Source organism: Euprymna scolopes, chromosome 2 (genome assembly GCF_053919585.1).
Source record: "Euprymna scolopes isolate OS-2025 chromosome 2, ASM5391958v1, whole genome shotgun sequence".
Taxonomy (NCBI): domain Eukaryota; kingdom Metazoa; phylum Mollusca; class Cephalopoda; order Sepiida; family Sepiolidae; genus Euprymna; species Euprymna scolopes.
This window is the reverse complement of record NC_136483.1, coordinates 111,215,105-111,228,199: the sequence shown is the minus strand read 5'-3', so window position 1 is coordinate 111,228,199 and position 13,095 is coordinate 111,215,105. Positions and strand designations below refer to the sequence as shown.

The 13,095-nt window shown below is 33.1% G+C and overlaps 1 protein-coding gene across 4 annotated transcripts in view; it reads right to left on the bottom strand.

The window, feature by feature from the left end:
• LOC145294181 (solute carrier family 12 member 4-like) overlaps positions 1-13,095 on the bottom strand; it is a 377,042-nt gene that overhangs the window by 180,781 nt on the left and 183,166 nt on the right. Inside the window, exon 1 of one of the 4 annotated variants that reach the window (XM_080141288.1) lies at positions 3,322-3,603. The exons of 2 other annotated variants lie outside the window; for them this stretch is intronic. In XM_080141288.1, the coding sequence (XP_079997414.1) occupies positions 3,322-3,427 (106 nt within the window). In that variant the 5' untranslated portion in view covers positions 3,428-3,603. Of the gene's footprint in view, positions 1-3,321; positions 3,604-13,095 lie in introns of those variants that run through there. One more of the 4 variants, XM_080141291.1, reaches the window with a different exon arrangement.

The following is a 13,095-nucleotide window of genomic DNA, read 5'->3' as shown; positions in this document are numbered from 1 at the left end:
CTTTAACATTTTACTATAGGCATAAAAAAAAAAAAGAAAATTTAAAATAGTTTTCAAACAACAAAATATTTTCTTAAAAAAAAAAAGAAAACAATTCATTCAATAGTAGTTTTTTTTTTCTAATGTTTCCACCGTTGGCATTTGATGTTAATCGGAAAATACTTTTATGCTTTTTCGTGACTGTCCATTAGTCCACAAAATACGACGAGAAAAAAGCAAACAAGCAAAATGAAATACCGGCATGACAAGTCTCTGCATTTCCGTCTTTACTCGTTTTGTTTTATTCTTTTGTCGTTTCTTTCCTTTTCTAAAACGCAACGTTCACAAAAGAGAGGAAATGGGAGATACTTTTAACTATATTCTACAACTACGTCCGCAAACGATATCACATGACCAATTCATGATTAAAAAGTAATCTTGTGTCCATTAACCTATCGAAATGCTCCATACACAATTTATTAAAACAATTTCGATTATTCAAACTACTATCTCCTTCTTGGTTGTTATTTTCACAACGTTTCTGACAATGTAACTTCCAATCTTCTTCAGGTACATCTTTTCGAACTTAGAAGCTTTCATATCGAGTTCGGGAAGCTATTTAGAACTAAACCCTTCATATAATTGATAAGGATAGATTGTTCTCGTTCTGTCAGCCATCGGTGGGTAGAAGTGTTAATTTTGTAGTCTGAACAATCCAAATTCTTACTTTTCATCGCTAAAATTTGTAAAAATATGATCAAAACAAGCCTTAAAACTAAAATAAAAGTAAACAGTTTGCTTACAATAAAAAGACGTGTTTTGTACCTCCACTAGTGCAGATCCCTGATCTATAATAAAGATCAATGTCCATTTTTTGTATATATCTACATATATGTATATGTAGAAACTAGCACGACACCCAGCGTTGCCCGATCGTAAAATATGCTTAAATATAATATTTTAATCCATGCAAATTTCGTATTTATTATTATAAAGCCAATTCTCTATTGATTATTATATATAGCAATGATTTCAAAAATTAAAAAATATAACATGGGTGCCATCAGCTAGAATCGAAACCAAAACAGATAGCTCTCCAGTATTATTCGTTACCATCTATGCTAAGTCGATATGCATATCAAAACTTTAAAAATAACGTTGTTAAATGTATAAATGTATATTTTTGTACACGTAGAAGATAAATGTTTAATCGATTTACGCCTACAAAGTTCCAAATTTTCAAATTTATTCTCTTAACAGCTATTTTTAGAGGCTAAAAACCAAATCGAATTTGTTCAACGGGGCCGAACCTCCTATGTATCAAGTTTCAAGTCTGCAGACCCAAAATTGACAGAGTAGTTTGGTAGAAGCTGTTCCATGCACATACACACAGACAAGATGACTTTTATATATAGATAGATAAATGTCTTTCACCTATCATTCAAGTAAAAAACACACAAAGGCATTTCAAGTGTTTAGAGAAATAGAGAAAGCAAATACTAAGTCAGACAATCCCTGTCGGAAATGAATTCGGAAAGAAACTATCCACTCTATTTCTATAATATGAGACGTTTCCTTTCTTTGTTTCTATACAGATTTATATGTTGTTTTTCTTTTTTCAACTTTTCACTTTTAGAGATTTTCTTTATTTCTTTTGTTTTTAACTCTAGATTCAAACGTTACTTTATATAAGTACTAGCAGGGAGACCTGACGTTGCACAGGATTGAAGGGGGATCAACAAATGTCTCACACTAACAATACTTTTATTGTCACTGAAATGATTGAAATCGCCCATTTTTCAATCAAATCAATGGATTGCTTGCTCTAGTTGGGGATTCACTGTGGTGAACCAAGAGGAAGCTTCACATGCCTCCTCACAGTGACTTAGTCCACAATACATAGTAGTCTACATTGCACTGTAGAGAACCTACAGTTGATTTTATAAAATTATTTTATATAATGGCTGGAATTAAAGTTTAAGATGCAAAAGTCAAGTATCATGGTTCAAACAAACATTTATTTTGAACTTGCTGCTGTCTTATCAAAGAATTTATTGTTTCTCAAATGCACTTACAATGTTAGGCTGTATAATGGTGTTAACTTTTGTCAAAATCGAACTGTTCTCTTGTTAATAAGATGTGTTTGATTATCAATTTTGGATACTTGTAAGACATTCTGGCACAAAACCTATCTAAGAATACTTCCAGACACAAAAATACATTTGTGTGAAACGTAAAATCGTCTCAGCCGTATCGAAGTCCATAGGCAACGAACTCACATGCACACATACACAGACAAAGTGCTTTTCATATACAAGTAGAGATTAAAGACCGCAAATAGCGAATTGGGAAGAGGAAAATTAGTCACTTCTTTATTAGCTCAACGTTTACATAGTAGATGCGCATCTTGATTGAACACTCTGATATCTATGACTCACATATAAAAAAATCAAAGACCCCTTGATTTCTGATAGATAACTGAAGTTAAAAAAAAAACGAAAACGAAAGTACTTGATAAAATAATCTTATAAATAGAAATTAAATGTTTATTTTAAGAGCAATTTACCAGAATTATCTGCAATCACCCTCTTCCTCACCAAAGGAGGGGCTAATTCCTAGGAGGGCGATTTCATGACAACATAACAGATACTACCCCCCTTCCTTCCAATGTCTGAAAGAATGACATGACAACAGAACAGGTATTAAATTGTCTCTTTCAAAAGAGGAATGAATGGTATCATGACGAACAAACATACTTCACTAAACTCCTCAAAGGAGGAAACGATATCTGAGACGGTGGTTTCACGACAATATAACAGATACTACAATAGACTCCTCGAATGAATAGATACAATGAAAATATGTTGCAGGCATTAAACGTTAAATGACCGAAAATCTTCATGCTACGTTTCTTTTATAATAAAACTGAGATGTGAAAATGAAAAACATGAATTTGTACTGCTTATTATATACACAATGTGTAGTATCAGTTCTGATATTGCACTTCATCTTTTCTGTCCTGACATAGTGAGGAATGGTCCTTCTGAACTGAGGTAATTTCTTTTTTTTTTTCAAATTGAGAGTGTTCCGTTTTGGGGAGCTGGATTTTATCTACATTAAAAACCGACATTGTCACTAACGCTATCTTCATGGGGACGGAATTATATAGGTACTTACTCTATCCGAAAATACAACCATTCAAGAGACGATCTCAGTTGACAGCAGTTGATAGGTTTGACTAAAACTATACCATGTTAACTTTAATTTGGTGACTTTTGGTGAGATGCAGGAGATTAAAAGAAAGTTTTTACTTCAAAAAGAACTTTTCAAAAGTCGACTTACCAAAGCTATGGTCGACATTTTGAAGTTCGACATTTTTTCCTTGCAGAAACCAGACTCTCCATACTAGTAAATTATCCGATTTAAGAAAGGAACGTAAAGAAGCCATTGGAATTTCAAACAAGGAATAATAAAAAGTATTTTCGGGTGAGTATATATTGGTAATCCTAGTTGAAGGGAGAGAGAGAGAAAGAAGAGAGGGAGAGAGAGAGAAAGAGGTAGAGGAAAGAAGGAGGGAGAGGAGAAAGAGAGGGAGGGAGGGGGAAGGGAGAGAAGGAGAAGAGAGAGAGAGAAGAGAGAGGAAGGGGATAGAGAGAATGGGTAAGAGGATGTGGAAGAGAGAGAACAGAGAGAGGATGTAGAGTACAAAGATGGAAGAAAGGAGAAAGTGAGAGAGAAGGAAAGACAGAGAGAATAGAGTAGAGGGTGAAGAAGAAAGGGAGAGGGTGTATGTCAGCAAGTGGTCGCATATACACATTCTTTTGGCTACTTTCTATGCATGTCAACTCATGCACTGACTATGGCAAACCGGACACATTGTTTTAATACGCTCTTTATTTTTTTTTTATATCTATATGCATATAAAATTGTAGTTTCTGTGCCTGTTCACGAACTCCCGCATAGTGTTTTATAGATTGAGCCTCCCTCTCATCACCATATATCTGTATAAGAATCAAGTCCATCCTAAAATAGAGTACTGTTGCTACATCTGGGTATAAGCTGCTTGGCGCGCCCTATCTTTCCTTGGTTGAGTTCAAAACTGGCTTCAAAACCTAATAGGTGATGCCCTTTTCTTTTTACTGCAAACTCTTTCCCATATAAGGGACGTTGCAAGCCTATCTCTGCTCTACCGTTATTTTCATGTCAAGTGCTTATCTGAGCTCCAATCTATGCTCCACCTTTGCCAAGCTTTCACAAAAGGCACTCGACTAGTTACAAACACTATCAACAATTTCCCTCCTACTCTCTATCTGTGCCTAAATCTAAACGCAGATTCCATGAATAAAACTTATTTCCTAGAACTGCCTGCCTATGGAACACTGATCTACTGGTCTGCTTCCCGGCTGATTACAATATGATAGCCTTAAAGTCCAATATAAACAAGTTCTTGTTGAGCTGTCTCCTTAAATAATTAAAATTCTACCCAATCTACAACATTACTGATTACTACACTACCACCTTACATTCGTTAACCCTTATCCTGGAGTGGCCTTCAGACCTTGATGAGTGATGACTCCCTTGTAAAAAATAAGCAAAAATAAAAAACTACCAGGATACTCGAATAAGTATATTTTCAATAAAAAACAAAACAATGGAAGTTTCCAGTCTCGTGATTAACTCAATCAAATGTTTTGAAATCAGAAATGCTAAAATAACAACAGAGTATTTTATAGGGATGAGTCACCACTTATGAAAGCCAAAAGTATTATGTTTCACAAATTGGAAGTTCTTAGAATGTAACTGTTCATGGAAGTTCTCTCTGGTTATAAGGTACGCAAAGGAAGAAAAGGAAAGCTCTTTAAAGTGGTTGTAGCTAGACGAGTCCAGCTGTGAATGTTTTACAAGAGGGAACCAGAGTTTGGATCTCAATCGAGCACCTAGCAAGAAATAGGAATAAAATACACCAGCTAAAAGCAATATTCTGGAAATTCACTCAAGTGTATTCTTTGAATGTCGGATATAAATTTGTAGAGTTGAGACAGAAGACTTGTTGGGGATTGCCATTTTATATTAGAGTTGCTGCGTTTGCATTCATTTTACTAACCTTTTTCGTAATGAAGAAAAGAGTTATCAATTTTTCATATTTTGTTTTTTACTAAGCGACTAGTTGAACGGTGATCGTTGTGGTGATTAGTAGTGATGGAACGATTCCAATATTTTCTCCGCTTCCATACTAAATTTCTAATTCCTATACAATTATCGATTCTGATTCTTTATAAATCTCTAAATATTAAACTATGAAATTGGTATTTCTTCCCGATTACCGTAAAAACACATGTTAAATGTGGATATATTTTTTCAAACCTAAAAACACACTTGTAGGGTGATCTATAGTTTTTAGCTTTATTGATAGTTTAAAATCAATAAATATTTAATTATTACTACCAGCAGTGGAAGATTTTGTTTTAAACAAAATCAAATGAAAAAAAATTATTAAAGGAATCGTTGTTGGCATCGGAAAATAAGCACATATTTTTCCAGAAGTTCCGATCTTTCTGATTCCCGATTTCCATCTTATTAATCGTCCCAACACTAGTGATTAGTAATGATCGTGATTGGGCAGAATCCGATTATTTAAGAGAAGGGCTCAACAAGAATTTGTTTGCATTGAACTTGAAAACGTTGTAGTCAGCTAGGAAGCAGCACCGCGGTATTTTGTACCATAGACGGATAGTTATAGTAAATAATAATTAATTAAGATAATGTTCTTTAATTAATAGAATGTTCTTTTTCAAAACTCAAATGCAAATTAGTTAATATTACAAGTGATATTGTGTATGCATACGCAGTATATAAAAAGGATGGTGCGTCTATTGTGCAAAGTTGAATTAACTTGAAATAGGGCGTTCTGATTTTACTCTTAGGGTGAAAAATGAGCTCAGCTTTCGCATTTATTCATTTTGAAGGCAGCCGCACGTTAAAAGCAGGAAGTTTCTTGATTTGTAAGCGAGGCGCCATGTTGATTCCTCCTTCTTGCGTCATCATTTCCTGATGATCGTTCAAGCGTTCTCCGCTTTATCAACTTTAATTATATTACAGCTTCACCCACTCTCCTTGACTTAAATATATTACAATGACTTAATAGCAGTGAATCTGATTTGCACAAACATTCTAAGTGCCATGCAGGTGATGGCATTGGAGAGAAATTGAATGCCTACTAGACACCTTCCTCGAACGCCTTCAATCGCTCTGTGTTTGTCAAGATAACCTGATATGAGAATGCTTCATCCTATAAGTAAATCCTGACTAAACATTAAACAAAAAACACAGGATTCACATCCCAAATTAGATGTTCTGTACTAGGCTATACCTAGATCATAAAAGGAACGGTACACTTGTAACAGCACTAAGCTGGATAATCCACCAGACCAGATGAATTCTTGCCTTGGTTGGTTGGTTGTTTTTGTTTTACGGCATATCAACCCTTTTCGGGTTATTTAATGCCGATCTTACCTTGGAATCCAGAAAAAAATCTACAGAATAAAGATAAACTATAACATAAGGTGGTCAATTTGAGGAGAGGAAAATTAACGATCGTTGTTGCCTTACTAATTCAACGTTTGAGAATTAGGAGATTCCTGATCGAAATAATCGATAGAAAAAAATAAAAAATAAATAAATAATGGAGTCTTCATACAAACGGAAGTTAGTGATTATTTCAGCCTATGTACACATTTAAAGAATGTTTTTCTTAAGATTACAAGTGTAATCTATCTATATACCTATAAAGTTCAGTTTTTTTTCTTGCTCTGATATTGATATTAAAAGCCTACCTTTTCTTTTTAAAATTTATTAAAACGAACTTCTAAATATACTCAGTCATGGATATGCGAGCAACTTCATGGGGGTTAACTAATTTGCATATTCCTATAAAAAACAAACGTTCAATAATTAATTAGTTATTTTTATGGTTTCTTATTATATGATTGGTTTCATTTAACTATTACGCTTAATTCTTTTCATGCATAACTTCATTGTGCATATTTGTGTAGAATTTAGGATGAAAACATTCTAGCACACTGAAAACTTGTCAGTGTGCTAGAACTTTTATATATATATATATATATATATATATATATACTAGCATTTCAGCTCGGCGTTTCCCGGGTGTTTGGAGGTGTATGTTGAGCAAAAAAAACAAAAAACAAAAGTGGTCAATTTCTTAAACTTTGACCCCTATTATGACCCCTTTACATTTGTTTTGGGTTCAAATCGAGTTACTAAGTTAGAACCATGTCCAAGGAACCTATATCTAAAATTTCAAGTGTTTAGACCCAAAATTGGCGGAGGAGTGTGGTAGAGTTCTCAAAGGTCAAATCGTTGACTCCTTAACAGCCAAATTTCTGGCCGAAAATGGATCACAAAGATTTTCCCAAATCTCAGTACCCTACATATCAATTTAGAGTCTGTAGACTTAAAATTGACAGAGTTATTGCATAGGGAAATGTACACACACAGACACATTCACCTTTATATATATATATATATATATATATATATATATATATATATATAAAAGTGACCTTGTCACTGTGTGTGCGAAATGTCTACCAAACTCCTCTCTGATTATTTAGTCTACAGACGTTCGATTTAGTTTTTAGTCTGTAAAAATTGTTGCTAAGGGGTAAAAATTGAAAACAAAAACAGTTGACCTTGGCAGGAATAAATCAACAAACTTCTGATCATGCATACATATACATTTTTAGCTTTAATTCGCTTAATATTTAGCTCTTTTTTTATCCGTCTGGCGATACCTCAAACGGTAATGAAGTGCTAAATAACGACTACGCCTGAAGTGCTGAATTTTTTGGTTTCTATTCACAGCATCAAAGTAATTTTTTTAACTTTTTAAATCATTATTATATATATTGGGCACAATATAATAATCAATAGAAAATGTACTCTATAATAATAAATACAAGTTCTGCATAAATTAAAATATCATATTTAAGCGTATTTTACCACAGAGCAACGCCGGGCGGTCTGCTAGTACTAAATAAATTTTAACTCGAAATGGTTCTTCATTTCCTATAAAAACAAAATAAAACAGTATTTATCGTCTGTATCTTTCATCACTTATGTTCAGACCACTAAACTGTGGCTTTACTTTTCCTGTGTATCCAATGCTTCCAAGTATCATGGAAGATTAAATTGCACCAGATTCCCCTTCAACAAACTGAGCAGGGGAACTACCCACTTTTGGGGTGCGTTCCAACACTATAACCACTGATCAACACTTTGGTCTTAGTAACATTCATTCTCAGACCTTTACTTCCCACAGCGTCCCCCCCAAGTCTTTAACTTAAAAGGTATGAATCCCCGCCCCATTCTGCTCATCCATTGGTTAAATAGTACAACTATTGTTCGTCGTAAATATATTGATGACGTCATTTCTTTTGCTTCCATCTAATTTATGTATTCCATTGTTAAACTGTTAAACGTTTGTTTTTTTTTTTTGACAGAAGGGAAATCGTTCTTTTGTTTTTGACTGGTTATATGAGGACAAGTTTTTTTTTCTTTTTTTTGATTACCTATTTAATAAAATTCATCTGTAAACTTACATATGAATCAGGTTTGGTTAGAATTTGTGAAACCTGATTTAAATATGATTTTAATTTTTGAACACTTAATGCTTTATTCTTCTTACTTTGACTTAGGAACTTCCACATCTTTCGACATTCAAAGTAAACCATCGTTTTTGATTTGAAGCCGGATCCACAACGTTCCTTGAGCTTCTTCCCATTGTGATCAAATCTAGATTGGTTGCTTCCAGTGCATTTTTTGTTTTTCCCTTCTTTCAATCAAGAGTCAATTGGAACAGTTGGTTAGTGAATGAAACTAAGAGTTGTTAATAATAATAATAATAATAATAATAATAATAATAATAATAATAATAATAATAATAATAAATATTCGTACAAACTCCTTATCAACTTCCGACTTCAACTGTAATTTTCATTGATCGTTCTCACTCTTTCTCTCTCAGCTGTCTAAAAAAGAAGACTGTTCTGTGCTTCCCCTTTCATTCCTTTTCACAGCCGTCATTGTCCTCATATGCAAATTAATGCCATATGTATACAGGGTTTCCCCCCCCAAACGGGCTCCAACTCTAATTAGGTCCCGTTTCTTAGTGTTTTTCCGAATGAAATGAAACTTTGGTCATAACTAGTTTATTATATTCAAAACATCATATCAAAACACTCGGGTCTTTGGCCTTTTTTTCTCCGTTGACTGTAAAATGCTCAGAAAAGCAATTGAATGTCCTCTTTTTTTTTGGGTCACCCTGTATTAATAGATCGGCTATAGACGAAAGTTTTTCTTTTCGCTTTCCTTTTTTGATTCCGTCACCCGGCAGGATAGACAAAGGTGCCGTCGCTTGTGTAAGTCACGTTTTTCATTACTTTCGCCACAGTTAGTCCTTCTTAGGGTATGTTGAATGTATGTATGGGTTTTGTTATGTATTAAAACATGCAGTAACAAATCCACACAAAAATAACAAGATCGACGAGGAACACTTTACGTTTGGGTAGCTTTTATGCACAATAAAAGTTTTGTTTGGATTTGAGTGTTAAAAAGTTCGGTTTTTTTACTTGGAAGAAAAGAAGAAAGAAATTGAAAGACGAATGTTTTTAAGAGTACTTATTCCTTTTGCAGGGGAATACCTTTTCTTCAGTTGTTGTTGGTTTTGTAGTAATCCTTAGAAGAGAAGTGCTGTCGGCTTTAAATTCGACCGAGGATACTTTTTCTCGCTTGATGCTGTGTCTGTCTCTTGTTTGCTCCTGATCCCCTTTCTTTCATCTGTCTCTCGGTTTACAAAACCTCGGCTATTTATCTCTCCCAACCGGCTCCTGAAACATACCGCCTGTTCATACTTTAGTTTAGGCTCGCATGATTACCATTGATCATATTAATTTTTACTATTTTTCTTTCTCTCAGAGGAAAGGTACGTGGAGCCGATACGCTGAAATGCTTTTTTACACTTTGTAACAGCTGACGAGTCAACATCCGGCTGGGAGTTTTATTATTTTTATTCATAGATCCCACATATGCAAATTACTGAGGTACTATCTGTTGTGATCTCTGACTTTTTCTGTATAAAGAATATCGAACTACTCCTCACATTGCTAATCGAAAACAATTTAATTTACTCTTAGCGAGATCTTTTGGCAATCTATAACAATTGTGTTACCAAAATAAAGACGGCGAAAATGGATACATTTGATATAAATATGGAACAGAAGTCACTAAGCATGAAACGAAATACGAACCCATTTTATTTAAAAAAAATATTTTAGTTTTAAGACTTGTGTTATCATGAAACAACAAAGAATATAATAAACATGATTTTTTTTACATTTCTTTAAATAAAGTTCATTTGTTTTAATACTTGTCTTATCACGAAACAATAAAAAAAATAAAGAAAATGTTTGTTTACCTTTCTATGAATGAAGATTTTTTGGTAATATATTAAATATTATTTTGCATTTCTTGTTATTACAAAACACTAAAAAATAAACTTTCATTTTATTAATTTAAATAGAATACTTCTTAGAATATCTTTCACAAGTTTTATCATAGAATTTTGTCATAAATAATGTATGAAAGTTTTTTATGAACACTTCTTGTTAAAAATTGGTTTAAACATTTATATAAAAAAAGTTTCATATAAAGAGTATATGAAAACGATGCAGCAAAGCATCTCGCTGAATTTATTTGAGCCCACTCTTTTACTCCACATGGATTTATCTAGATATGAAGCCTCGGCGATACCATATTGGCGGCGCAGTTTTCGTTTTGCCAGCATCCACGTATTTTCGATTTCGTATCTCGTTTCATGCTTAGTAACTTCTGTTCTGTATTTACGTCAACTGTATCCATTTCTGAAGTCTTAGTTTTAAGAATACAATAGTTAGAGATTACCGATTGTTTATACATTATATAAATTCGTTTTCATTTTAAAATTAAAAGCATTTTATCCAGAAGTAATGATACCAAATGTTTTCGTATTCTTTTAATCATTTTCTCTTTTTAGTTTAATTTCCTTCTCTAATTATATCAGGTGTTCTATGATCTAATTTAAAATTAGAATGTTTACGAAAAGCACACATATTTTTGCCTGCTACGCCACTTTGAAATATGGTGTCCGTAAGAGTAAACAGATTGTTTTGTTTCTAATTGAATCTACATAGATAAATGCTTTAATAATGTGAGTTTTGTTATTTTCGTTTTCTGATATTTTTTATAAGATTTTGGCCTTTCCTCCTCAAGAGTTGCACTTATAGAAAGATTCCAGACAGACGACCAAAATAGAGAATTATGTAAGTGATTACAAAACAGTACGTTAAGAACTGGACCGTTTTAAAAATAAATAAAGACATAATTATTGGCATCTAACTTTATATTTATGTGCGTGTGTGTGTCCGTGTATAAGAGAGATTTACCTAGTATTTCCACGATCTCGGATATGCTGACCATAAATAATAAAACTTGCAAAAGGTATGCATCTCCTCCACATCATTTATAGTTTAAATAGTACACTATCTGTCATTCTGATAATTCGTTTAAATCTATGGCATTTTTACTCAGATGATCCAGTGTCATTTTGAGACCGCATTTTATTCAGTGAATAAAAATAATTCATTTTGACACAGCATTTTCCTCAGTGGATCAAGTGTCATTTTGAGACAGTATTTTCTTCAGTGGATTAAGCTTCATTCTGAAACAGCAGTTTTATTCAGCGGATCATACTTAATTTTTAAACAGCTTTTCTTCATTAAATGCTACGATTCAATATATAACTTTTAAACTCATATAAATGTCGATATTACGCGACTTATTTTATTTGACATTTTCCCCTTTTCTTTTAAATTTTATATCAATCGAAAAACTAAAACTCTAGTAGCACTCTGGGGCGTCTCGACATGTCAATTGAAAAGCGATGATATTTTTTTTATACTGAAGCAGTTATTGCCTGTCACACGTACATGTTTTATGAGGTATCATTTACCCACTGCAGCAATCAAACAATGCAGTTGATGATACGAGGTCAAATATGTCAATCAAATGTCTATGACACAAAAAGCACAAACTTTTATTTATTGGCGAGAGAAAGGCAGAAAGAAACGTTAATACAAACAAGCAATGAAAGATCTAAAAAAAATTTTTTGTTACCGACAAGTCCCAAAGAATTTAGATTCTCTCTCTACATATAACGTTATGGAGGGGGGATCCCAGATTTTTTATGATATCCACACACTACTTATATCTACACGATACTGTACAAAAGACTGACATTTAAAAGTTTCTTTCTATATAACGCTAATCATGGTTTCTTCATATGTACTTATTTCTTATCTGTATAGGATGCTGTACACAAGTTCCAAGAATTTCATTTCATTTTATATGAATAAAAAAGTAGATATATGTATGTGTGTCTGTCTGTGTGAAAATATTTAACCGATAAACTCTTAAACTAATGGTCACATAATACTGAAATTAATAGAAAATAGTAATCATACACTAAAGATGTTTTAAAACAAGTAAAACCTTTGTTTGGATGGAGGAATAATATGTACAGAAATATGTCCGCAAGTTGAAACGGAAAAATGTTCAGCTTGCCGACATATTCCTATTTTTTTTACACATGCGCAAATTCAATCATAGCTAGAAGTGGTTTTAAATCTTTTTTAATCTATCCGTTGGGTAGGCTCAAATGGTAGGGAACGTGATTGGAGTGCTAAATGAGATAACGTGGCTGGAGCACTAAATGTTTTGGTTTCGATTCCAGCTGATGGCACAAGTCATTAAAAAAAAAATTGAAATCACTGCTATATATATATAATATTCAATAGAGAATTGGCTTTATAATAATAATCACGAAATCTGCATGAATTAAAATATATTGAAACATATTTTACAACCCGGCAAGGTCAAGCGCCCTTACCGGCTAGTCTATAGGAAGGATGAGTCTGGTTTCTTGATGACATACATCATCATTATCATATTAACTTTAATATCTGTTTTAAATGCTGACATATGTTGGACTGTTTCCAGAAA